Source organism: Trachemys scripta, chromosome 2, assembly GCF_013100865.1.
Source record: "Trachemys scripta elegans isolate TJP31775 chromosome 2, CAS_Tse_1.0, whole genome shotgun sequence".
Classification (NCBI taxonomy): domain Eukaryota; kingdom Metazoa; phylum Chordata; order Testudines; family Emydidae; genus Trachemys; species Trachemys scripta.
In genome coordinates this window covers 131,271,990-131,299,309 of record NC_048299.1, presented here as the reverse complement: position 1 = coordinate 131,299,309, position 27,320 = coordinate 131,271,990, and the positions used below count along the sequence as shown (strand labels likewise).

The 27,320-nt window shown below is 40.5% G+C and overlaps 1 protein-coding gene across 2 annotated transcripts in view; it reads right to left on the bottom strand.

The window, feature by feature from the left end:
- The window catches only part of FBXL7 (F-box and leucine rich repeat protein 7), a 357,295-nt gene that overhangs the window by 265,355 nt on the left and 64,620 nt on the right, over positions 1-27,320 (bottom strand). For both annotated transcript variants that reach the window (XM_034761566.1, XM_034761565.1), the window contains exon 2: positions 15,701-15,790. In XM_034761566.1, the coding sequence (XP_034617457.1) occupies positions 15,701-15,718 (18 nt within the window). In that variant the 5' untranslated portion in view covers positions 15,719-15,790. The remainder of the gene's footprint in view (positions 1-15,700; positions 15,791-27,320) is intronic.

Below are 27,320 nucleotides of genomic sequence, written 5' to 3'. Positions count from 1 at the left end.
GCCTAGATCATCTTTAATCTCCTCTCCGGCTATAGTCTTCAGCGGTCCCACTATAGCATGAAGAAGAATCAAAACAGAGATAGTTGCTGTATATGCAATAGACACCAAAGCCACAAGGACAGTGATTAAATGTTAAGCTGTGAGGCTGAGACTAAAGGAAAGTGTGAGCTGCCACTCACAAGAGTACATTTATGTTTATGAGGCCAGTCAGTCCAGTCTATTTAAAGCTACTAAATTCACTAGTTTTCTACGAATTCATCGTCAGAGAATTCTGACAACATACAAGCCTCTGGAGGGAAGAGTTTAGAGAAGTAATACACAATTTCTGCAATGCTAGCAGACTGCTGGGAAATCCCAACTCTAACGGGTTAAGAGAAGAGTTTGGCAAAAGGAAAAGAATATAATAAGGCAATAAATCCAAAGCAAAACGTTTCTAAAGTTAGTTGCTAGCTTTATTAAAACTAGGAAGAATTGTTAATAATACAAGGTTCCCCACCCCTCACCCCCTTTTGTGTAAGGATTAGTAGAGAGATTGACATAAGAACGTCCCTTCTGGGTCAGGCCAAAGGTCCATCTAGCCCAGTATCCTGTCTTTCAACAGTGGCCAGTGCCAGGTGCCCCAGAGGGAATGAACAGAACAGGTAATCATCAAGTGATCCATCCCCTGTCGCTCATTCCCAACTTCTGGCAAACAGAAGCTAGGGACACCATCCCTGCCCACCTGGGTTAATAGCCATTGATGGACCGGTCCTCCATGAATGTATCTAGTTCTTTTCTTAACCCTGTTATGGTCTTGGCCTTCACAACATCCTCTGGCAAGGAGTTCCACAGGTAGACTGCACGTTGTGTGAAGAAATACTTCCTTTTACTTGTTTTAAACCTTTCATTTAGTGACGCCTAGTTCTTGCGTTATAAGTAGTAGTAAATAATACTTCCTTATCTACTTTCTCTATACCAGTCATGATTTTAATAGACCTCAATCATATCTCCTCTTAGTCATCTCTTTTCCAAGCTGAAAAGTCCCAGTCTTATTAATCTCTCTTCATACGGAGGCCATTCCATACCCCTAATAATTTTTCTTGTCCTTTTCTGAACCTTTTCCAATTCGAATATATCTTTTTTGAGATGGGACGACCACATCTGCACACAGTATTCAAGATGTGGGCATACCATGGATGTATATAGAGGCAACATGATATTTTCTGTCCTATTATCTATCCTTTTCTTAAAGATTCCCAGCATTCTGTTCGCTTTTTTGACTGCCGCTGCACATTGAGTGGATGTTTTCAGAAAACTATCCACAATGACTCCAAGATCTCTTTCTTGAGTGGTAACAGCTAATTTAGACCCCATCATTTTATATGTACAGTTGGGATTATGCTTTCCAATGTGCATTACTTTGCATTTATCAACATTAAAATTCATCTGCCAATTTGTTGCCCAGTCACCCAGTTTTGAGAGATCCTTTTGTCGCTCTTCGCAGTCTGGGTGTTAACTATCTTTAGTAATTTTGTATCATCTGCAAATTTTGCCACCTCACTATTTACCTTTTTTTCCTAGATCATTTATGAATATGTTGAATAGGACTGGTCCCAGAACATACCCCTGGGGGACACCACTATTTACCTCTCTCCATTCTGAAAACTGACCATTTATACCTACCCTTTGTTTCCTACCTTTTAACCAGTTACCAATCCATGAGAGCACCTTCCCTCTTATCCCCTGGCAGCTTACTTTGCGGCAAAGACTTTGGTGAGGAGCCTTGTCAAAGGCTTTCTGAAAATCTAAGTATATTCACTGGATCCCCTGGTCCACATGCTTGTTGACCCCCTCAAAGAATTCTAGCAGATTGAGGAGATATGTTTTTCCTTTACAAAAACCATGTTGACTCTTCCTCAACAAATTATGTTCATCTATATGTCTGACAATATTGTTCTTTATTATATTTTCAACCCGTTTGCCTAGTACTGAAGTCAGGCTTACAGGCCTGTAATTGCTGGGATCACCTCTAGAGCCCTTTTTAAAATTGGCATCACATTAGCTATCCTCCAGTCATCTGGTACAGAAGCTGATTTAAATGATAGGTTGCAGCAGGGATCGGCAACCTTTGGCATGTGGCCTGCTGGGGTAAGCACCTTGGCGGTCCGGGCCGGTTTGTTTACCTGCCACATCCACGGGTTCAGCCTATCGCAGCTTCCACTGTCCGCGGTTCGCCGTCCCAGGACAATGGGGGCTGCGGGAAGCGGCGCGGGCCGAGGGATGTGCTGGCCGCCGCTTCCCACAGCCCCCATTGGCCTAAGACAGCAAACCGCGACCAGTGGGAGCCACGATCGGCCAAACCTGCGGACGCAGCAGGTAAACAAACTGGCCTGGCCTGCCAGGGTGCTTGCCAAAAGTTGCCGATCCCTGGGTTACAGACTACGTTAAGTATCAGAGGGGTAGCCGTGTTAGTCTGGATCTGTAAAAAGCAACGACGAGTCCTTTGGCACCTTATAGACTAACAGACGTATTGGAGCATAAGCTTTCGTGGGTGAATACCCACTTCGTCAGACACATGTAATGGAAATTTCCAGAGGCAGGTATAAATATGCAGGCAAGAATCAGTCTAGAGATAACAAAGTTAGTTCAATCAGGGTGGATGAGGCCCTCTTCTAGCAGTTGAGGTTATGCTCCAATACATCCGTTAGTCTATAAGGTGCCACAGGACTCTTTGTTGCAGACTACAGTTAGTAGTTCTGCAATTTCACATTGGACATACAAAAGGAAACAGAGCAGAGTCAAGTCAGTATAGATTATGCATTATAAATTAATATTAACTGTGTGATCAAAAAAAGATTGTCAAATTAAAAATCATGAGCCTGATTCACCACTACATTATTCCAAGCTATTTGCATTGATTTCAGTGATGTTACCCCAGCAGAATCGGAGCCACTCAGTGACAATGAGTCCCAGCTATGTATTTTATAAAATAGATAACCAGGATGTACAGTGCGTTTCGTGTCTCATTAGTCTTTAACGCATTGGCTTGAGTTATATTGCATTAGAACAGACTAATTGTGCATGCAAGCTGATTTTTCCAATCTGGTAAACTCTGGGAAATCTCTGAATCACCAGAGAGCTTAAAGAGTTTTTCCCTAACCTCCACTTTTCCAAAAGAAGAGCCATGAGTGCGCAGTACTCTAAGGGTATGTCTAACCTACAAAAAAAAACCACACACAACCACCCAGAACAAAAAAACCCTGCAGCAGTGAGTTGCAGAGCTCGGGTCTACAGACTCAGGCTCATGCTATGGTACTAAAAATAGCCATGCAAATGTTCCCACTTTGCTGGGTTTCAGAGCCTGAGCTTCAGCCCCTGAAACCCAGCAATGGCCAAGCAGCCTCGTCACAACAGCAACAGAAAGGAGCAAAATCCAGGCCAGGCCCCCACTATGCTAGGCACTGTACAAAAGTATACTCAATTACTCACGTACCTGTTTGTTAGTGACTTACAGCAGTAAACTACATTTGGGACCTAGTTATCAATACTATTTCTAAAATCAGACCTCTCTCTCTCTAAAATAATTCAGACCTCTTCCCTTGCAAGATTTAAGTGTGGTCTCTACTACAAAATATCAGACCTAGCTTTTAACTAAAAACCAGCTTTCTAAAAGGCTGTTTTCTCCCTCAAGCAAGTTAGTCTGTTTGAGTATAATATAAATGCATTTTCTCCGATAAGTCTCACATTTCAACTTGTTTGATCTGCAGCTTTACAATTTTATGTACCTTTCCAATTTGTCCTTAGTATTGTTGGGGTAAGAGAGTTTTAAACATTTGGCTATAGAATTTCAATCCAAATTAGCTAGAATAATGTAAGGTTTCAATTTGCAGCTTGACTCTTGCTAATGTTCCAACCACCTTTTGTCTTGTATTTGAACTCTGACTCTTAGTTATTGATTGCAGTGGTATTGTTATAATTAGCGGAGCAGCTTTTTAGGACTACAGCCTATTAGATAAATGCATAGCACAATGTGGTTAAAAATAAAAATAGCTAAATCCAACACTATGGACTATTCTTAAGGTTTGAAGGATTAGATTTTTTTCAAATCAGTAAATGCCAATTTCACTTCATGTACACAAACCAACAAAAAAATATTTACAATGATAATAATCAAAGTTTAGCAAGATCAAAAATGCGGCCTGAGAACTTACAATGTGATTGTAGTGGGGCAGTTACCCCGCTCCTGGGAAAAACGTAGGCTGGCTGAGGAGCCAGCCACAGCTGTGGTCACACCCAATCAGGCAGCAGCTGGCCCTGGTATAAGGGCTAAGAGAGGAGCTGGGTCAGTCTCACTCCAGCCTTGGAGTGGGAAGGACCTAGCTGCCTGAAGGAGCACAGGATACCTGAAGTAGAGCAGTACTGGAGAAGGGCAAGAAGAGCTGGGGAGCTCCAGCCTGGCAAGGCCCCAGGCGAAGGCCTTGCTGAAGGCCAAAGGGGGTACTAGGGCTGCAGGGAGACAGCGGGGATAGGTAAAGGCAGCTGGTCCAACCCCCTTGCCAGTGGTGAGTGGCCATTACAGACTGCAGTCTGCCCCAGTGAGTGGGGGCTAGATGACTATTGGTAGTAGCCACTGAGGTGAAGGTGGGCATAGAGGGTTGGGGGTTCCCCTGGGAGGGGAGACCCAGTGTGTGAGGGTACTGTGGTGGGCAGAACCCCAAGGGAAAGAGGGCACCGGGGTCCAGGAGGGACACAGAGCCTGAGGCAGCAGAGCAGGAGGCGCTCCAAGTGCTGGAATTGAGCTAATTCCCCGACGACCAGCAGGAGGCACGGTGGCTGCGAGTGCTTAATCTGCTTCAGTGATTTAAGGAAATTTACTTTTTATATTTTGACATGTTTTGTTGATAAAGCTTTAAAACCATTAAAACACAAGTTAACTTTTTTACTCTCAACATCTGTTATTAAATAGTCATCTGATGCCTCCATAATTTCCTGCAACTGTGAAAATTAAATTAAAAAAATACTCAAAAATAAAACCAGTATTATCCACCTAAGTGATTAAAAATCATATTCAGCCAAGCCTAACTACTTTGTATTTCTACATGCTGCTTGAACCGATTACACTTGCGTATGCATTCAGATATGTTGGTTACAACAAGTTTAAATAAATAGTGAATGCTGTTTATTGTGCCAAAGTGTTTATAGTTTTGGATTTATTGACTGTCATGCCTTCCGCCCCACACCCTGATTTTTGGCTTCAATGATGCGTTGCTGAATGTACCAAAAAGTAACATTACAAGTCATCTAGAGTTCTGCTGTTTGCAAAGACTCAAGAAACTACAGGAAACTCAATGGTTTTGAGTTTCACAACCAATTCAAAACAGCCCTCACTTCACTCACAGCCAACTGAACATAGGCCTAATTTCAAATGAACGGGGGTAGATTTAGGATTTCACATCAAAACCAGATAATTTGCTGAATGCAGTAAGACCCACTTAGAGAACAGATATGCAGCATGGCCCCAAGACAACGAGTTGCACTCCCTGCTAAATGCTATTGCAGCAAGAAGAGAAAGAGAGATGGGGTGAGGGATTCACCGGTAAAGGAGCCAGGGATCACACATATACTCATGTAACATCCAGAATGTGTGTTATCTGGATATTCATCATTCATATTAGAATCAGCTTCTAACATTGCACAAAGTGATGTAAAAAATAAGAGCCGGGTTTATGAGAAAATACCTCAGTCAGTATCAGATTAAGAAGCAGGTCATAAAGTGCTTACAGCAAATTCACTTGGCTAGACGTGAAGCTTTCTTTCAGCTTTGAACCTTGCTACACTGATCCATTTCTCTGTCATCTCAGGAATGGATCAGTGCAGCGGTTTTCAACCTGTGGTCCACGGACCCCTGGGTGTCCACAGACTATGTCTAAGATTTCCAAATGGGTCTGCACTGACATTCAAAAATTTGTATGGGTCTGCAGTTGAAAAAAGGTTGAAAACCACTGGATTAGTGTAAAAAGCACTTCTAAGGGATACACTGCTAGACTTTTCAAAAGCTTCAGTTAGTGCAGAACATGAGCTGCCTATGTTACACTTGTGATCAGTGATGCATTTGAGGACTATTAGTTCTTTAAACACTAACTGCCTTGAGTACACTCTATCAGAGACCGTGTGTGATTTTGCACTCCATATGTTTATGGAAATAGGCTTATGAGTGTCAATATAATGACATTGGAATATGCTTTATGCAAAAGGTCTCCTGTAAGGTGTCATTACAAAGCTTATAATCTACTGAGTGTGTTCAACCTATTTGTATGAATGTATCATTCTTGTATCTGAAGCTAGAAGTATTACTCTAAAGTCCTATTGTAACTATGCAAAGTGTGGGCCATTAATGGTGGCTTGGAATCTTGATGGCTCCCATTAACTAGGACAATTTGTTGTAAATGGCTCTGTTTACTTGTGGCACCTTAGAGACTAACAAATTTATTAGAGCACAAGCTTTCGCGGACTACAGCCCACTTCTTCGGATGCATATATATATATGTTCCACTCTATATGCATCCGAAGAAGTGGGCTGTAGTCCACGAAAGCTTATGCTCTAATAAATTTGTTAGTCTCTAAGGTGCCACAAGTACTCCTGTTCTTTTTGCGGATACAGACTAACACGGCTGCTACTCTGAAATCTGTTTACTTGTAAGCCTTCCTGTATACGTGGATGCCAACCAGTGAGTAATGAAGTCTCACAGGACATGTGAGCATGTCACATGATACTGGAATCCATCTTAAACCTAGTGCTTTTCCATTTAGAAGGAAGGGTGGGAACCCAGAGAGAAACAAAGGATTCCCGCCTTGTGCCAAAGATATAAAAGGGGGTGGAACAGAACAAAGGGGGTAGCCAGTCATGAGAAATCCTCTAGTTACCACGTGGGCTGGAACTAACAAGAACTGTACCGGGGAAAGGATTGGGCCCAGACTAAAAAGGAGTCTAGTCTGTGAAAGAAGCTTATTGGAACATCTCTGAGGGTGAGATTTACCTGTATTCAGTTTCTTAAATGTACAGTATTAGGCTTAGACTTGTGTGTTTTGTTTTATTTTGCTTGGTAACTTACTTTGTTCTGTCTGTTATTACTTGAAACCACTTAAATCCTACTTTTTATACTTAATAAAATCACTTTTGTTTAATAGTAAACCCAGAGTAAGTGATTAATACCTGAGGGAGCAAACAGCTCTGCATCTCTCTCTATCAGTGTTATAGAGGACAGACAATTTGAGTTTATCCTGTATAAGCTTTATACAGAGTAAAACGGATTTATTTGGGGTTTGGATCCCACTGGGAACTGGGTGCTGGAGATAGGTGACCTGCTGAGCAGTTTTTGGTTAAAGTCTGCAGCTTTGGGGGTGTGGATCAGACCTGGGTCTGTGTTGCAGCAGACTAGCATGTCTGGCTCATCAAGGCAGGGTTCTGAAGTCCCAAGCTGGCAGTGGAAAACGGGCTCAGAGGTAACTTCAGTATATTGGGTGACAGTCCCAAGGGGATGACTGTGACCGAACCAGTAACACCAGGTCTCTCTCTCTCTGTCTGGAAGACAGCAAAGGAGGTAAGTGGAGGCTCCTGAGCCAGCCCTCCTGTGTTAACAAGCAGCACTTTGATAGAAGGACATTTTCAGTGGTGAGTCCTTTACTCTTGAACTTATTTCCCTCCTTGGTTTGAGAGAGCCCAAGCCAGTTAATCTGCGAGGCATCCTCCCTTCAACCTTCTCCCCACTCCTGTCTCTTGAAAAGGCTATGGATTAGGGAGCATACAAGTAGATTAAACAGGGGTAAGCAGTTTTAATGCTGACATAAAATGATGCCCCAGGTGAAGAGAGCCCATACTCTAAATGTATTTTGTATGCTTTATTACTGCTCCAACATGCATGCACCTGTAGGGTGAAATGAAATGCATGTTTAAGTGATCCAAATAAAACTTTTCTATGCTCAACTCAAACAATAAAAATGAGGAGTCTGGTGACACCTTAAAGGCTAACAGATTTATTTGGACATAAGCTTTTGTGGGTAAAAAACCCACTTCTACAATTGCATGGAGTGAAAATTACAGATACAGGCATAAATATATATTGGCACATGAAGAGAAGGGAGTAACCTTACAAGTGGAGAACCAATGTTGAAGGCCAATTTAGTCAGGGTGGATGTGGTCCATTCCCAATAATTGATGAGGAGGTGTCAATACCAAGAAAGGGAAAACTGCTTTTGTAGTGAGCCAGCCACTTCCAGTCCCTATTCAAGCCCAAATTAATGGTGTTAAGTTTGCAAATGAATTGTAGTTCTGCTGTTTCTCTTTGAAGTCTGTTTTTGAAGTTTTTTTGTTGAAGAATAGCTCCTTTTAAATCTGCTATTGAGTGTCCAGGGAGACTGAAGTGTTCTCCTACTAGCTTTTGTATGTTACCATTCCGGATGTCTGATTTGTGTCCATTTATCCTTTTACGTACCCTGACTAAATTGGCCTACCCTTCTGAAACTCAAACAATGTCACCTACCACATTCCTATGTAAAGCAGTGATAAAGACTTTGTTTTAGATCTCAGTTTTTTCTGGGAAGAAAGGTTGGTTATATGCAGAGAGTCAAATAGCCCATATTTCATAAGGTACTCAGGACAAACATTTAATCTTTCTTACTGCTAGCAAGCACTATGAGATAGTTTCATGAAGATGTATAAGGATGTGAACATATTGCTTTTACAGATTTCATTTATATTTGTTAACTTAATTTGTCTCTATGGTTCATAAAAATTATCTGAAAGTTGGCTGCTTATGCCATTATTCATTGGAACCTTCTAAAACAAACACCACAAAATGTTTTAGATACAGCAAGGGAAAGGTACATGAAGTGTATTAGATTTCTAACTGGGAAAAATAAGCAGAGAGTTGTTATGCATTAATGAGTTTAATAATTTAAAAAGTCCAAAAAAGCTTCATCATTTGAGCTGTAGGGTTACTTTTAAAGGACACCGGAAAATATAAATACACTATAGTATCTTATCACATCACAAGCAGTGATCTGAAGCATAGAACAAAAAAGTTGGAGGGAAGTCACTTTCTTGGGATTCTAGGGAAAGCTACAAGCTTTGCTGAAATTAGTTCCTACGACTATCCTCTCCCCAGCTATTTACAAGGACTCTTATTGCTGTTTGGTTAAATAAGGGCTTGAATTGGATAGATAACTTTAGTACCTCAAGCATTTCCATAATCAAAAGACAAGCTACCCAAAGTATGTACCTGTATGCCTTTCCATATCCAAACAAACACTCATCATTTCTAACATTGGCTATCTACATTCAGAACAAAAACTAAGGGTATATCTACATTGCTGTTACACAACCACAGCTGGCCCGTGCCAGTTAACTTGGGCTAATGGGACTCAGGCTGAGGGGCTGTTTAACTGCAGTGTAGACATCCAGGCTTGGGCTGTAGCCTGGGCTCTGGGACCCTGTGAGGTGGGAGGTTCCCAGAGTCTGGGCTCCAGCCTGAGTGTCTATACCACAGCCCCTTAACCGGCGCTCCTTAGCCCGAGTCAGCTGGCATGGGCCAGGCACAGGTGTCTAAATTGCAGTGTAGGTGAACCCTACCAGTCCCACTGACAGACACCTTTAGGAATGCATAAAACTCACAACCAAGTGGGACTCTCCCAATATTTTACATACGGTAGGACTTGATTGTCAAGTACTATAGATCTTAGTCTGAAAAAGGGGGAAATGCCCATTCTACAGCCCTCATTTCTGCTGCAAATTCTGTGGGGCTAGGAACCTACATGTGAGGAGAGGGCAACAGCAAATTCCAGAGCAAGATTAATCACAGTCAATGTCAGCTTTTCAACCGGTATCTTCTGGTCTGTGTAACTCTCTGTGATAGCAGGAAAAGGGATAGCAGGGGGTAGGGACTTTGATAGCAACACTATTGGTTGAATCTCAACCAGATGCTTAAAACTCTCCATCAAAATGAAGAAGTCATCTGATATTGTGATTGGCATAACACCCATATTACAAATCACCTATAAAGCGCCTCTTTAAAAGTTATATTTCACATCACAGACACAGATATGCTTCCTAGAAGTGCAATCCAGTTTAGCCAGGTAAGGGCAGATGATGAACCCAGAAACTGTACATTGCCAAAGAAAAGGCAGCAATAAGTATTGGTCAGATCATGACTACCAGAGCCACAGCCCTCTAGCACTGCACACACAATACAGATGTCATTTTCAAAGAACTGCCACTTAATTGGTGTGCCAAGTATGAATGGATGCTACAGAAGCAATTAGATTTTCACACTGAAACAGTGTGCAATTCAATCATAGCACACATGAAACAGCACTGCAGGTAGCACCTCTAGAAACTCCTCTCTGCTCTTTTCATGTCCTCTTTTGTATGCACACATTCTCTGTAACGTAATGATCATTTTCAGCTACTGCACTGAAGGTAATTTGTGGAGAATACCATGGAGATGGATTCTTAAGAAAAATGTAGGCTCGAATTCAGAAGTTACCTCAAGAGAAAAATCTCCCCTTCTACCAAGTTGCTTGTAGAAATCAGCTACAGTAAGCCAAATGCAACTGAATGTTGCAAAAATAATTATAATTAGAAGTCAGTCTCAACTGGTCCTTCTAAGACAATTTTTTAAAACAAAATAATCACACTGCTATAGCATGGTTTTTGGTTCCTGAGACAGGACACAGGTGCAAAGCATTTCAGGGGTTAACCCTTCCCTGAGAATATTTTTCTTTTCAGTCATGGAATTCAAAATTGGTTTTACCAGCCTGGAAAAAATAAGCCATTAATGTGTTTGCTGGAACTCACATAAACAGAAATGGTTGAAGGACTAAATAACATTGCCAGTAACACTGCTGCTTCCACATTACCAGGTAACTATCACAAAATACACACAGATCAAACAGCATTCATCTCCCATTGGAAACTGAATCAAGTTAATGTCACTGATCTAGGCTGAAAAAACAAAACAAAACTTCTTGTTTCTACAGCTTCTTTTCCACTACAGCTGGATGCCCAGGGACAAGCAGTGCAAGAATATTACAATAGCCTCATATTAAGAGCCAAATTTTAAATGAGATGATTGTTCAGCCTAGACAATCTCTAGTAAACCGACAGTGGTTTACTAGAGATCTAGTAAAGTCTTTTATAAGGTCTTAGAGCATTTAAACAATCCATGACAAAAAAGTTTCATCCTTTGGTTCCTAAAACAGAACCAGGGGTAGGGAGACAGAACACGTTCTTTAATTTCTTTAACTTTAATTGGTTAATGGGGAACAAATTTCAGCCAGCCTCTGATATTGGGAGGGAGGGAAGGAAATACAATAAGTGCAGAGTTAGACAGAGAATGGTGGCATACCAACAAGAGGAACTGTGCTACATTAAGCTGCGTGTATTCATGGCCTACAGTTATTCTGTTTCTGGATTAACAATACTGTGCCAATCCTACACATAAAAGTGTTTAGGAGAGTGCCCAGGCATCTCCCCAGACCTTATACTCCTTATGCAAGGGGTGGGTTAAGTATAAGCTCTTGTGCTCAGAGATTTAGGACTAACTAGTATTGGCACTAGTCTGAAAAGGAAACAGGGAAGAGCTGGGGTCACGCCTCCTTGCCCTTTGGTTCAGCAAGTGAAGCTGCTCAGCTGCGGAGACTAAGGTATGCTGCACCCCTGAGTGGTGGAGCAGCAGCAATCTCCCCAATGCACCTGGGAGCCTGGCGTGCCCTTTGCCTCACTGAGCCACAAAACCACTCAGAGCTCCTACACGTGTAGTGCAGCTGTGCCACCATCCCCCACCATACGACTGGGGATTAAAAGACACAATTTAGTCAGAGTTTTTCCAGATCTTGAGTGCAGTATATGACCTTAAGCCTCACCTTCAGCACCCATTCACAACAATGGCAATTCCATTGTTGTAAGCCATATGTCATTCCATCCGGGGTTTGAGATCTCATGAGGGTGAAAAAAAGAAAGACTTCATTTTGAAACTGCTATCCATTTGCTGTCCTCATGCCACGTAGAATTACTATTACAGCACTAAATATCTGTACAAAGAACAGGTTTCAATGTTAATGTAGTACATGGGATTTAGACAGTATTTCCATTTTGTGGAACTGTCCATTTGATTTGATGGCAAGCTGATATGCTCTCAGGCTATTCTTGATGTTGCCTTGCCCCTTATAGTGGTAGGGTCCAATTTGCCATTGCCCTGAACTGCCTATAGTCATTTGCACCACTGCAAGGCAGAAGTAAAGTGCTCACATTGCTCTGATGTGAAGTACTACATAAGTTGTAGGGCAACAGTGAATCAGCCCCACAGATGTCCTTCCTAGCTGTTTCATGGAAATTCAGTGCTATAACTTCAGCAACAGCTTTGTACCAACAGCCTCAAAGGAAAGAAGGGAGAAAGAGCACACAGCACAACTGGAAAGAATTAGGGTCAGTTTGCAAAGCTGGAATTCAGTTTGGGAGGCAGGGTAAGAATAGAAGGCCTGCAACTTCACATACTTATGTTCCTGATTTCCTAACCCTACAGGGAGCATAGAATTTAGCTGCCACTAGAGACGCAATGGTATTTTTAAAAAGCAGTCATCCACTTATCTGGTGTAGCGTGTTGCATACCGTTCAAGGTCAAGTGGAACAATTCTGTTGGCATTCTTTCATAACCTCCTTTCAACACACACCGTCCATTCACAGGACGATTTATGATACTGTGAACTGTGCCCACTAGTAAGAGTAAAGGATAGAATTAGAGGTTCCCAGCTCTGCCATAGACTTACTGTGTGAGCTGGAAAAATCACTTGAAGCTCAGATACTATGGTGATGGGGGCCATGTAAAGTATAAAATACAGTCTTTGTTGTGGTATGGACTACTACACCGATTCTATGGCAGGCTGAAGCACCAAGTATTCGAAAGATAAATTGACTAATAATTGTAGAATGCTTTGTAAATAACAATAAAAACGAACAACAACTACTACAGTTTGTACAGTGCCTGACAATGGGGTTCCATTCTTGGTTGATCCCTAGACACTATTGTACTAATTATTAATAATAAAATAATTGAAAGTGTTCTCACAACCTGGAACCTTAAGATTCCATTCAACCCGCAGGAAGGACACATCTCGAGTCTCAACAGGACTATGTGCTATTCAGTTGAATTCACCCTACAGAACAGAAATGAGTTTTAAAAAGGTCCTGAGACCCGAAACGGCAATTTCAGTGTTTTGAGGATACAGAGTGAGTCCTTTAGCAGGGCACAACACTGGTATTTTGTGGGCTGACAATCACAAGGGAACAAGATATACAGGGAGATGAAAGCAGCACAGGCAGACACAAAAAATAAATAAGCAGAGGTGTCAGCATGCATTGCCTGTTGGGAAACACCTATTACGAGAGAGAGGTTTACACAGTTTGAGGTAGTTTAAATAAGAAAACAAGATATAGAAAAAGCTATGAGACTCCATTACTCTGGACTCCTTCCAAACCTTCATGACAATTCAGGAAATTCATTTGTCCACTATTTTAGTTCTGCTGAGCCACAGTTTAACTTCACTTGCTGGTGTGCACCTGATTACTATGCTGGCCCTGAAGTTTTCAGCATTATTGTATTAATCCACCACTATTTAAGGACTACTGTGTAAAGCTGATAGACTTCAATGAGAAAATTTACATCATACATTAGCTACACGTAATATTTTAAAAGTTATTTTGAAAATATGTGATGTTCCCCTGGTTATCCTTAAAGGAATTTTGATTACTGAACACTTCAGTGTTTGCAGCATTGGTTAATTATTTCTTTATTTCCCTGGATTTAGTACTGCAGCATTCTCTAAGTGTTACTTTATACTTCATAAATTCAATTTTAGGATTTATCAACACAGTCTCAGCTATTCCACATTAGTCATTCTAGGCTCTCCTCCCTCCACCCAATGTAGACAAGCCCTTCATTTTTGCATCAAGGCATTTTTCTTGACAAAATTTATCTAAGGTGAAACTGGAACCTTAAAGGTTACCACCCACCATGAGAGGTAAAATCTATTGCTACTAGAAATAGGCCCAAAGCAGGATTTGGATCCAGACTGAAATTTCCCCCAAATTTCCTAGTGTTTACACCCAGCTCTTGTTTTGGGACCATCTCCGGTAATTTGTATTTTGGGGTAAATCACTCTTAAGTAAATCTATTGACTTACAGTAAAACCTCAGAGTTATGAGCAGAAGTTACAAATTGACTAGTCAACCACGCACCTCATTTGGAACCGGAAATACACAATCAGGCAGCAGCAGAAACAAACAAAAAAGGCAAATACAGTACTGTACAGTGTTAAATGTAAACTATTAAAAAAGGGGGGAAGTTTAAAAAAAGATTTGACAAGCTAAGGAAACTGTTTCATTTAAATTAAGATGCTAAAGGCAGCATTTTTCTTCTGCATAGTTAAGTTTCAAGGCTGTATTAAGTCAATGTTCAGTTGTAAACTTTTGAAACAACAACCATAAGGTTTTGTTCAGAGTTACGAACATTTCAAAGTTACGAATATCCTCCATTCCTGAGGTGTTTGTAACTCTGAGGTTCTACCGTACTTACAATTTAAAAGGTAAATAGCTGTAACCAGACAGAGTTGTTTTATTGAATCCACACTTTTGTTTGTTTTTTTTAAACCATTAAGATGGGTCAGAAACGAAGGCAGGTTGAGAGTAATGACTGCTTGCAGCTTAATTTGTTATGACAGGAAAAGGTTAAGAAATTAGAATAATCTGTTCACTAATTAACCAGATTACATACCATTAAGTGGACATCTTCATGTCTGAGTCATCAGCTAAACATACTGTCCAAAGATCAGATACTTTGCAGCCTGCATCATTAATCCTGACAGAGGAGTTTGGTGGTTCCCAATCAGCTACCAAGAGCATTATTGTAAGGTCTAGAGCCAATATTACTGCATGCTAACAAAATACGAAACCAGCACCACTTTTCCCTGAATGCTCACCAGTTATGAGATGTATTTTATTAACTTCTCATTCCCAGCAGGAAATGATTGATGGTTCCCCATACTATAGTTCCCTGAAATTCATTAATAAACCAGGGATTTCTACAAGGTGTTAATACAGACATAAAATCTTCCCTCTCTCCCTAAGACACCAAAAAAAGCCCATATCTTGAAGTTGACACATACCTTAATCACTCCAGGTGAAATACATCAGTCTGGCCAAATCATTGTCAACTCTCTAGGTCTATAACTGTATTTATTTTTGAATCCTTGGCACAAACTTCCAAGCACATCATTAAATATTTATCACATGGTATTCATAGTAGAGCAATAAAGTTAACTTAGAACTCCACCCACTGTGTTTTCATGAAGTATTTTCCTTGGAAATAAGCTTGAAGTCTGATCACATCGATCTTAATACACAACAACCACCTCCTGTAATAAATGTCTTGAACAAATTCCTTTCAGTGACTCCCTTACACTTATGTTTTGCAGAACTGACTTAAACCCTTACACAATTAAAGCTAAAATCGTACAAATGAAGATGTCTGAAAGAGGAGTTTCATTTTAAATTTACAGTGCTCCCAAGGAACCGTGGGGTAGGTTTGGGGAGGGGGAGTTCATCTTCTGAAAATCGCCAACATTAAACATGGGGGAGGGATAACCTAAATAATGAACACCAGGCATTTACCTTCACTGGTAGCCGCATTCTTCTGAGCTTTGGTCGGTGTGTGATCTGTACTTGAACTCACGTCGGATGAGATGCTTGAGCTGCCTTTGCCTAAAGAAAAGGTGTGGGAGAGAAACAGCGTGAATATTAACAGCAGAGGAGAAGAATCCTCAATATCAGACCTTGGGACAATGACAAGATCAGTGGCTGATATTCAGTTTGTACTGGGTAGGGGCAAGAAATAAATGCACTGTAGCCTATAGAATAAGCATCCTTTTAATTAGGGTTGCAAGTCTTACCTGCTTTGGGGAGGCTCCCACTGCATATTTTCACAGCTCCATAATGAATTTAAAATTTTAATTTGTCATTAGCAATTGCAAGAGAAGAACTGGACTTTCACCAAAGGTTACTAATGCAAAGGTAGCCCAGGTAAAGGAAAATAAATATTGACCCCGCTTGGTGAACATGTGGATTGAATCAAAATTTCTAACAGACTGGTCTATATCTGACTATATCACTAAAAGCACAATAACCAGGGAGGGAGAGTGCATGGTGTTGAAGTTAAGGCCTTGCACTAAAACTCAGAAGATCTGGGTTCCATGCCCAGCTCTGTCACTGACTTTCAATGCAACATTGGGCACCTGCCTTTATCATACTCACATTTCACAGATTGTTAAGTTGCTTAATTGTATAGCTGATTGACTACACTTATGGTTTGTTATGAAAAATGTTCAAGAGACCAAATAACCAAACTTAACCAAAATTTATTATCTAAAGTCAAAACTGTACAATACAAAAAGGAGATACACATACCCATTTTCCAGAAAGTAATTATCTCTCAGCATATTTACCTTACACAGAAGGTACACCTTCCCAAGACCACTTGTAAGGAGCCATCTGACAAATACAAGTTAGAAATCATTTCATACATCACGTAAGATCCAACCCCCCAATTTGTACCAGCACTTTAACATGTGGATCTGGATACTAGCCTTCCAGGTCCTGTTCTGTGAAGCTATCTTTGCAGAATATTAATGTATTTTGCCTTTGATCTGTTTACTATCCACTTAGGCCAAATGCTGAGTTGTCCTTACAACTCAGCATTTGGCCTAAGTAGATAGTAAACAGATCAAAGGCAAAATACATTAATATTCCAAGATATTGTGGGATATAGCAGTGAACAAGAGTGAACAGCATTGTGGGGAAAACAATACAATTCAGTTGGCATAACACAGTGTTTCCCAAACTTGGGACGCCACTTGTTTAGGGAAAGCCCCTGGTGGGCCGGGCCAGTTTGTTTACCTGCTGCGTCCACAGGTCTGGCCGATCGCGGCTCCCACTGGCCGCGGTTCGCTGCTCCAGGCCAATGGGAGCTGCAGGAAGTGGCGCGGGCAGCAGCGAACCGCAGCCAGTGGGAGCCGCGATCAGCTGGACCTGCAGACACGGCAGGTAAACAAACCGACCCAGCTTGCCAGGGGCTTTCCGTAAACAAGCGGCGTCCCAAGTTTGGGAAACACTGGCATAACTGCTCAACATTCATACATACAATATTCATACTGTGCGCTTAATACATATTAATGTAGTGTAAGTAATGCCTATGGCATACATTGTCTGTTGTTCCCTGTTTGCCAGATTCTTACCTATCTTATGGGGTATGAGAGAATAAAATGTATTAACTATGGGGTGTGTAGATATTATAGTTATGTGAAGCCATATAAACACCTAGACAGACCACTTAACTTTGGAAACATTGTTGACAGCCTCAACAATCAATTCGCACAGACACTGAACTATCTTCATCCAGAGGCATGGTCCCTCCAGAACAGGATTAAGGCACCTTTGCCAGCATCCCAGGCTTGATCTGTTCTGAAGATGTATATCCAGATGACTAGTTCACCCTCCTTCACATCCACTAAAACCACAGTTGTTAAATATTTCTTCAGTGTTGAACAACATACAAGGTAAAGAGTGTAGGTGAAAATTTATGGTTACTAACTTAACATTTACCAAACAGCAATATCATCTGTGAACCATTGGTATCTACATCAGAGGGTGAAGCTGTGGTATCTCAGATAGCACTCTGAGAAAACTGTTGCCAAAGACGGACATTTTGATGGCAACTATTGTACCTGGCAGCCTTATGATTCAATGGACTGTTAGCCAACAGAAAACAATTTCCAGAACACCTACAAATAAAAGGGTTAAATTGGCAGACAAAACTCTTCAAAATAGTTAATGTATTTCCTTTTCACATGGCTCAGAGTAATTAAAAAATTCAAGTCAACGGGTCATATCACCTAAACAGGAAAATAAATCAGTTTCTGTTTCCTCTCACCTTGACATATTGCTTGAAGTGACACATTATTCTGGCACTAAGCACCATTTATCATTGCTTTCTCCTGCTTTTTACCACAAGCCAGGACAATGCAATGCTACTTTGCATCAGCTTTGTTCAAATCTCTTGCCACATTCCACTACACCAGTGGTTTTCAACCTGTGGTCCGTGGACCCCTGGAAGTCTGCAGACTATGTCTAAGATTTCCAAAGGGGTCTGCACCTCCATTTGAAATTTTGTAGGGGTCCGCAAAATGAAAAAAAAAAAAGTTGAAAGCCACTGTACTACACCAACTCTCTTGGGTCCATCTGAACAGTTGTGCTGTATTCTGATACAAAGTAAAAATATAGAAAGAATCTAGGATGGCGAGGAAAAATTACCATGGCTAAGTACCTCAAGAGAGCTAGAACATACAAGATGGAGTGCTGTTTTGGGTCAACACCTAATTCCTGATAACCAGACCCACGAGGCCCTATCCCAACTCTGCCTCTTCCCCAAGTCCTGTCCCCATCACTCACTGCTCCCTCCCCCTCACTCCCATCACTTGCTGGATCATGTCAAGGAGTCTGCCTGCAGGTAGGAGGTGACCCCAACTGAGCGGGGGCTGGTGTGGGTTAATGATCCGGTGCCTCTCCCCACCCCGTGGTAACCGCGGTTTTGGTTCAGGTGCCGTTTCGGGTTGCCAGGTCCCCTTTTTGACCAGACTTTCCAGTTGAAAACTGGGCAGCTGGCAACCCTAAATGGCATCCAGACACAAAAGCCAAAAACCAGACTGTCCAGGTAAAAACCAGATGGGTGTCAAGCCTAGTGCTCTTACCTTGTTTTTTGTCCGAGGACCCAAAAGCAGGAGAAAGAGGTGCAATGGGAAAGATCTAGGCTTGTAAGAGGAGATAAGATTAGAGAGTGAAGGAAGATAAGAGGGGAGGGTTTTAAAATGGACAGTGTAGAATAGGCGGTTACTTAAAAGAACAAACCAAATTTAAAAGTGAGGTTGACAAAAAAAAAAAAAAAAAAAAAAAAAGCAGAACTGAATCACCACTGAATTAGCACTATGGGGCCTGATTCAGTTTAGACTAGCACACCCTTACCCAGACTATATCTACATTATAGCAAAGACTTTTCCTGCAAGCACAGACTGGTACTCACACTTGTTGTGTATTGCCAAGGAACAAGCGATAACTTTTCTACAGCCACAACTGTGAGTAACAAAGATCAACCAATCAGCAATGCATTTGATAGTTCTAAGGAAATGAAGGCTGAACAATACAGTTACATTTAAGAAGTGTCCTATATCCCAAGTATATTACAATTAACTACAGCTGAAGAATGTTAAGCAAAGCCGTTTAAAGTTATGATGGGTTTTTTTTTAATAAAGTTACATTATATGCAGAAAACTAGCTGACACCATGTTTCTGTCACTTGAGTAAACCTATAATCATAGGAATGTTAGCAAGAGACTTTTCTGATCTGTTATTTCAATCAAGCATTCCTTGGGGTTCTGCATTAAAGTATGCCTGGTTTTCATAAATTTGGATGTAAGGAGGTCTGCTCTTTTAAATGTGCCACAGCAAAATGAGAATTTAACGTTTTTTTAATGGGAAATGACTGTTGAATATGCAAACCTAAGGGCCTTCTCAAACCAGGTACTGCCACTTATGCCTTAGGTCAGTCCCAGAGAAGCAGTCTCCACCATAAAATTGCTCAAGTTGATACGTTCCCTGATATGTGAGATGAGCTATGGAGTGGGGGTATATCAAGGGACCAAGAAGAATTAAAAAGAAACACTTGAGCTAGTCAGGGGGAGGTAACCAAAAGCTTTCATCAGAGCCCATATTCTCAAGGAGTCACCAGTTTGGTTCCTTTAAACTTAAAAGAATATTAAACCAAAAGTAACTTGGCTAGCACATTGCTTCCACTGCTCTGATGCAGGGACAAGGAGAGAATGGAGGTATATGAAACCCATAGTCCTTCACAAGACCGTCCCAAGTTAATAGGCCTCTTAGCTTAGGTGTCAGTGTTTGTGGTGGGAGAAATCAAGTTGTGTGCACAGAGTACAGAAGGTATAGGGTTGCCAAGTTTTGTTTTGGGGGTGAGGTGTTAGATTTTATTTTTAAACACAAGCTTCAAGAAGAGACCGGAAGGTTTGGGATTTGTCCTTGCTCGTGAAATAACTCAGTAGGTATTAGCCACATAAGGCGTCAAATCACATCTAACACTGCACCCGTGTACTGGGCATTTCACCTCTAAAAGCAGAGCAGCATTTCCATAGAACATGGTCACATTCTGCCACAGCATAAAAACGACAAGACTAAACAGATTAAGAGGATAGGATGGCAAGATCTGATTAACAGTACAATAGTCTTTGGAACCATTTCTTCCAATGTGGTGAATTCTTTCACGGGGAAAGGAAAAAAGTAACACAAACCATGGACAAGCCACACTTGCCAGCTACATGCGTGAAACAAACATACACTTGCATTGTTGGAGCACAAGGTCTTGTAGTGGGAGCGAAAGCTGTCAATAGTAGTAAATCTTCTGTCCCTCTACAGGCAAGCCACTGGAGCAGAAAACTGAGCAGCTAATGGCAATGTATTACTTAGGATAGTATGTTTCTGTAATGCTCTTGAAATCCCAGACTATATTACCCACTTTAAATGCACTTTTAACATTGACAAATTCCAATAGTGCATGTAATTTACAAATATTTGTTAACAGCTAAAAAAAAAAATCCAATTATACAGAATGATTGTAGCCAGACACCAATTTTGCCACATTATTGTTCTGTTAATATTTTATTATTTCCCACAAAATGGAGCCGTTTCAGCAGAAAAGATGATGCCCCAACCCCAGATAGCCAATAGTCTAGTGCTTACGGAACTCACCAGGGCTGTAGGAGACCTGGTTCAAGTCCCTGCTCCAGATCAGGTATTTGAATCCAGGTCTCCCTCATCCCAAGTAAGTCCATAATCCTGGGCTTTGGGCTATAAGGGGGCCACCACTGCCTCTTCCACTTGGCGAATGGCAGCTAAGTCTCCTTTTGACTTTAGAGCCCCACCAAAAATGTTTTGGTCCAAACTGTTCAGTGAATGAGGACACTAATTTACAAATCGTTTTGCAGCAACTGAAATTGCAGTTTTTGGCAAATATGCAATTCATCTGAAAATTTTTGCCCATCTCCACTCACCCCAATAATTTTGCCATTCAGTGTCTTGTAGGCAATGCTGGCTTGAGTTCTTGCTTCGCTAAGCAAATTAGAAAAAGGTCTGTCCCTCCCAAATAAACAGCCAATAAACATTTTGCTGCTCCTAGTATTTTGGTGCCTTAGGCAGCTGCCTCACTCTGCCTCTGAGAAAACTGACCCTGCTCATAAGTCTGGACTGGTAATGAGCAGCAGCAGCCACCACATGCCAACAATCATAAATTGCATGTATTGATTTAAAAACCAGAAACGAAACCAAACAAAACAAAAGATAGTAAAAGTCCTACAGTCCATAATAAATTATTTCAAAAGCAGCATTGGAAGGAGTCTACAACCACAGAGAATTTCAATGAAACAGACAGCAAGCAAAACAGATTCTTACATGATGCCCTATCCCTCTCAATTAAAAATACATGTTGCATTAAGAGGAACCTTTTGATATTTCAACATAAATATCCCACTGCCACAGACACCGCCAGATTGTTACAGACCCTTACACAGGTTTAGAGGGGGAAGCACACCATGAGTGCAGCCTGCACAAGAGCATGACAAGTTGAGGAAATCTATCCAGTAACAGGAGACAACTAATTCCACACTTCTTAGTAAGAGAAAGGTGTGCTATTATCATCCACCGGGGGGGAATATTGATGTTGAACAAAAATACAGGATACTTTAAACAAAAAAAGGAGTTAAGATAAACAGGAAGATGACTGGATATCTGGCTCATTTTGGAATGACAAGTGATCAGAGGTTTGATGTTTTCAAGCCAATAAAAATAGGCTTTAAGATTACTATCGGACAAATTAGGACCTATTTTACAAAACTGTGCAGGGAAATATGGGGACGGGTGTATGTTATGTGCACCACAGGTAGAAGTGAAGGGAGACAGCAGCCTCCAGAGGAGCATTATTCCCCCTCCCACGCAGGTGGGCAAAGAGGGGATTGAACTTTAGGGAAATAGTTTCAGGCTCCCTCCGCACCACAAAAAAAAAAAAAAGTGCATTTTCCAGTGAAAAACCATCAAAAAAGTTGCCAAGCTCTACTGGTAACTGGAGTCCAGATCATAGGACGCTAGACTCTCTGGAAAAGATGTGATTTATAACACTGCAAACAAGGAACTGTTATCTATATCTTTAGCATAGATTTGAATTTTCCTTCTCTGATCTACCTAATAGTATGAACCATGATGTTTACCTGTAAATGCCACTTTCCCTTTCTCCTAGATCAACATGCATTCATTGATCTTTCCCCAAATGCAGCTTAATTTTTCCTCTTAACTCTTCAAAATATGGTTTTTAAAGGCATGGTGTGTGTGTGTTTAGATAGATAGATAGATAGATAATACATCAAGAAGGTATGAAATAATAAAACTTAAAACCTATAGGACATACAGCAAACAAATGTCTTTTCCACCTCTCATTTCTAATGATAAACTGATCAGTCTTTCAGTCTTTAAAAACTCTCTGGTATCTTCTTGCACAGAGCGCTGCCCTACATGGGTGCTTTACTTTTAGAAGTGTTATTTTTATAAGTTTCTCTACAGTAACTGACAAACCACTGTAGTAGCTGGATTTGAAGGAATATCTGGTTTCTATTTCTACAGAAGATGTACTTTGAATAAATGAATAAGTACAGTAAAACTGGTGTTGGAAAAACACACCACTGACTATCTTTTTCTAATATCAAAACAAAAACAACCACTTTGCCTTTATGCCAAGGAGATTATATACTACAGAATTGGCTGGGTTACATTCCCTAACTCTACTGCTTAGTAGACTTCTACTTAATAAATGAGGTGCCTCTAATCCTTTTCTTGAAGTATCTGATCTATCTTGAACATACCTGAATTAAAGAGTAATATTTACACATTCATCTGTGTATAAATAATATACAGAAGTTCAGTTTCAGTAATATTTCAAAACAGAGGTTTCATTTGTTCCTTCCCAACATGCACATGTCCCTTCAGTATCCTTTATAAATAATGAACCTTTAAATTTTGTATCCCGCTTTGAATGTTTATTGATTGATCCCACATCCTCATAATATTTATTGATTACCATAAATTCTTCCCAAATTTGGCAACACAGAAGATTCTATTTGATTATGATATTGACACAATTCACAACAGATCCAAACAAATGCTTTAAACAGACCCTAAAGGAGTGTACTCATTATACCTAAACAACAAAGACTAAATGGTTTCAGTCCAGAAGGCATCATAGCATACTTACATTTTAAAGAATCGAAAGAAACCAAGATGTACAAAAAGTTAGTGGACCATCTTAGAAGGCCACAAATTAGACGACACTGTTTCAGTAGCAATAGGAACCTGAAATTTAGGGAACTAAACCAAATTTTTATACCCATCCTTTAAATATGGATATTCATCTAAGTAATTACATAGTCCCTTTCTGTGACCAAAAATAAGGTTTGTGCCTGCCCATCAACCATATGTGGCAATGCTGGTGTCCATGACCAAACTTCTAATCATTAATATGAATAATTTGCATCAATTATTTCTTAATTCCTACATGTCAATGTTGTCTAATTGCTGCTTAGTTACCACATTGCAATAAGGAGGTTGGGGGGGGGGGGCCTTTGGCAAAATGACTTTGGCAATTTTGTGCTTGCGACGTCACTTGTTCATTACACAGAATGAGAAAGCAGAAATCATGGCCTGGAGTTGAACTAATCCATGCCTGAGAGTGTATCTAAAAACCCAGCCTTAGTATGACTAAGATCCAGTCTCTCACACTAGTCCTCATAGTAATAAATAGGCCTCTTATTATAGCAAAGCCAGAAATCCCAATTATTTGTGTTCGCCTACTTAAACCTTATTAAACTATAAGTATTATACCCCATAGTGGCACTATACTTACAGCAAGTTACGTTTATACATGAGACAGGATCATAAATCAACACGCCTAACCCTAAGACAAAACAGGTGAAATACAAAGGAGGAGGAAATCAGAACAAAAACCAGACTTGAGGACAAGCTAAGATTGCTTCTGTAATTAAAAAAAAATCTAGGAAATTTACGAAGTATTTCTGAAGACTGCTCAAAACTTCAACCCAAGAAAGAATGCTAATTAAATAATTTGTTAGCATATTAGGATGGGTCCAGCTATAGAAGTGATCACATTAATCTAATTGGAGATGAATTCATGAATGATTTGTTTCAGAGACAACACTAGATCAGATTTGTATTTATGAAGTTTCGTTTGCTGACCCTTTTTGAGTATTTGGCACCAGAGGGCAAGTTTTCCTACACAAAGTTTCCAAGATTTGGTAAATCTTCATTGTAGATCAAAAGCTGAAGTTCTTACTCAGTCATGACTACCACTTTGAGGGCTTCTGGATTTGGCCTTTAAATGGTATTAAGATACATGTTACAGGAAATTACAAAACTGATCTATGACTTTACCCCTCTCCTTGTTCTGGCTTTTTTTTTTTTCCCCTTTCAGTCACTGCTTTTTATATCACATTGGGCTTTGAATTTGTTACATTTGTTGTATATATGAGAGGTCACAAGACATTGTGAATTTGTACTGTGACTCATACTAAGAATATAATACACAGATGCTACAGTGTATAGCCTGGAGGTTCTAAGAATATAATGTTTGGGCTACTGGTGTCCTGGTGAGAGCGAGATGGTCACATGATGCTGGCTCATTACCATCTGGTAAATCAGTTAATACAACTACAAGTACATTAAATACTTTCCTAGTATTACTTTCCCATATAAGAAGTTACTGTAGTTGCCACAGGGGTATTGTGTAATCAAGAATGAGAAGGGAGATGGTCACAGAAATCACGAATACTGAGAGGTTTCCACAATACAATCGGTATTATAATATGGTCCACATGGCAAAAGTGTTACAGAATCCTTGGTATGTGCCTTACTATTTGATTTAAATAAAGTATTAATTATGAGAAACACAGTAAGAACTGCTGTTGAAGTCTAGAGATGGTTGATTGGTGCTCATTTTCCCTTTTCATGGATCATGCTTTGGCACTTTCTGCCTCAATTCAGTAATTTTCAAAAAGCCCGGTCTCTTACACCATCGTAGCCAACATCAACTTCGACAGTTCATAACTGAGCTCACGTGGCAGCATTTAGATTTACAGGATTTATGTGGAATAAGTGAGATCTGAATTGTATTGAGCCTTGCTTGGACAGATGGTTCCTTTGATAATTAGATGCATTGCCCATTCTCTCATGGAAAACAAACAAAAAACAGGATAAACAATAAGCACAGTGACAAAAACTAGGGCCAGTTTTCGAGATGTTCCAAATCTAAGATCTTTGGATGGGGTATCTGCTCATATGCCATCTAGTCTTCCTTTTTTGCTACGTTTATTTGTAAAACTTCCAATAGAACTGTTGAAATTTTAACTGCCACTTATTTAACTCCTTCGCCCTAGGGGCCAATTAGCAAAGTGGAGTGATGAGTGGTGGAAATGATAACTGAGTGATGCAGCCTTGCATGCAACAGACAAGTGTGTCAAAAAAAAAATCATGTTGAAATCAAAGATAACAGGTGCAGAACACAACAGGAAAATAAAGAATGGAATCCATAATATCAGAACAGAGTGTACAAACAGGGCAGAGTGAGAAAAAGCATGGGTGTGTTTCATCACCAAGAAAAGAACAGAATGTATAGATGAGGAAAAAGCAGATCCCATTACAGGAGAAGAGTAGAACCATAAAAACAAAGAAAATCAAAAGATCAAGACAAAATAGGAGACGAAAATGTAAATTAACACTGGGAAAAGTGAAGTAATGGTACAAAAAGAGAAAGTGAGATTAAAGCCAGAGTAGCAGAAACTGCTTCAAACATACTTTTAAGTAAAAGTCCGTAGGAACAGATACTTATGAATGACAAGGGTTTCATCCTGATATGTAAGAGAAATAAAAACAGCCCTAAGGTCATAAATACCACGAGAACTTCTCTCTTGTAAATGGATACCTGAAAGGTCATAGGAGAGCATTCCATTTTCCTCCATAGTTCACTTCCCTTGACTGCATCCTGTAACTGTAATTCTGTTTTGTGATTGCCTCCTCAGTATCTGCCCTTTAGGAGGCAGACAAGTATGATTCTGTCACATTTACAAACCTGGGCTGCTATTTGTAAGTGGATGGGCCTTCTAAAGAAACACATTTAAAGAACTCTGTGGCTCTGAGTCAAGGGATACATACAAAACACCCCCAAAACCTGCCTGATAGGTTTAATATCCCCAAAACCTTGCCTTTGATAAAGTCAGTCAACAGGGTAGAAAGCCTCAGATGTGGAAACAGATGCCAGCTGATCAGTACTGAAATGAAAAACAAAGCCTTCCACTATGTCTATGCTAAAAATGCTACAGAGGTACAGCTGCAGAGCTTCAGTGCAGACAATTACTACAGCAATAGTAGGGGTTCTCCTGGCACTGGGGGTAATTCACCTCACCGAGAGGCAGTAGCTAGGCCGATAGAAGACTTCTTCCATCAACCTAGTGCTGTCGACGCCAGGGGTTAGGTCAGTTTAAGTAGGTCTCTCAGGGATGTGGATTTTTCATACCTCCGACATACATAGGTATGCCAATATAACTTTTCAGTGTAGACCAGCCTTTATTCTCTTTGCAACACAGCACAGAAAGGAGTAAACACACAGAAATGAAGCCACTGGGAGTGGCTAAAGACAACATGGAGCTGTGTGGCAGAGGCATTGTGTCCATAAAAGGAACAAATGCAGCACTCCAGAAGAGGGAATGAACTCAAAGGATGACAGGTAGGGGAAAAGTATCAGAGGGGTAGCCATGTTAGTCTGGATCTGTAAAAAGCAAGAGAGAGTCCTGTGGCACCTTTAAGACTAACAGATATATTGGAGCATAAGCTTTCGTGGGTGAATGCCCACTTCGTCGGATGCATCCGACGAAGTGGGCATTCACCCACGAAAGCTTATGCTCCAATATATCTGTTAGTCTTAAAGGTGCCACAGGACTCTCTCTTGCTTTTTACAGATCCAGACTAACATGGCTACCCCTCTGATACTTTTCCCCTACCTGTCATCCTTTGAGTTCATTCCCTCTTCTGGAGTGCTGCATTTGTTCCTTTTATGGACACA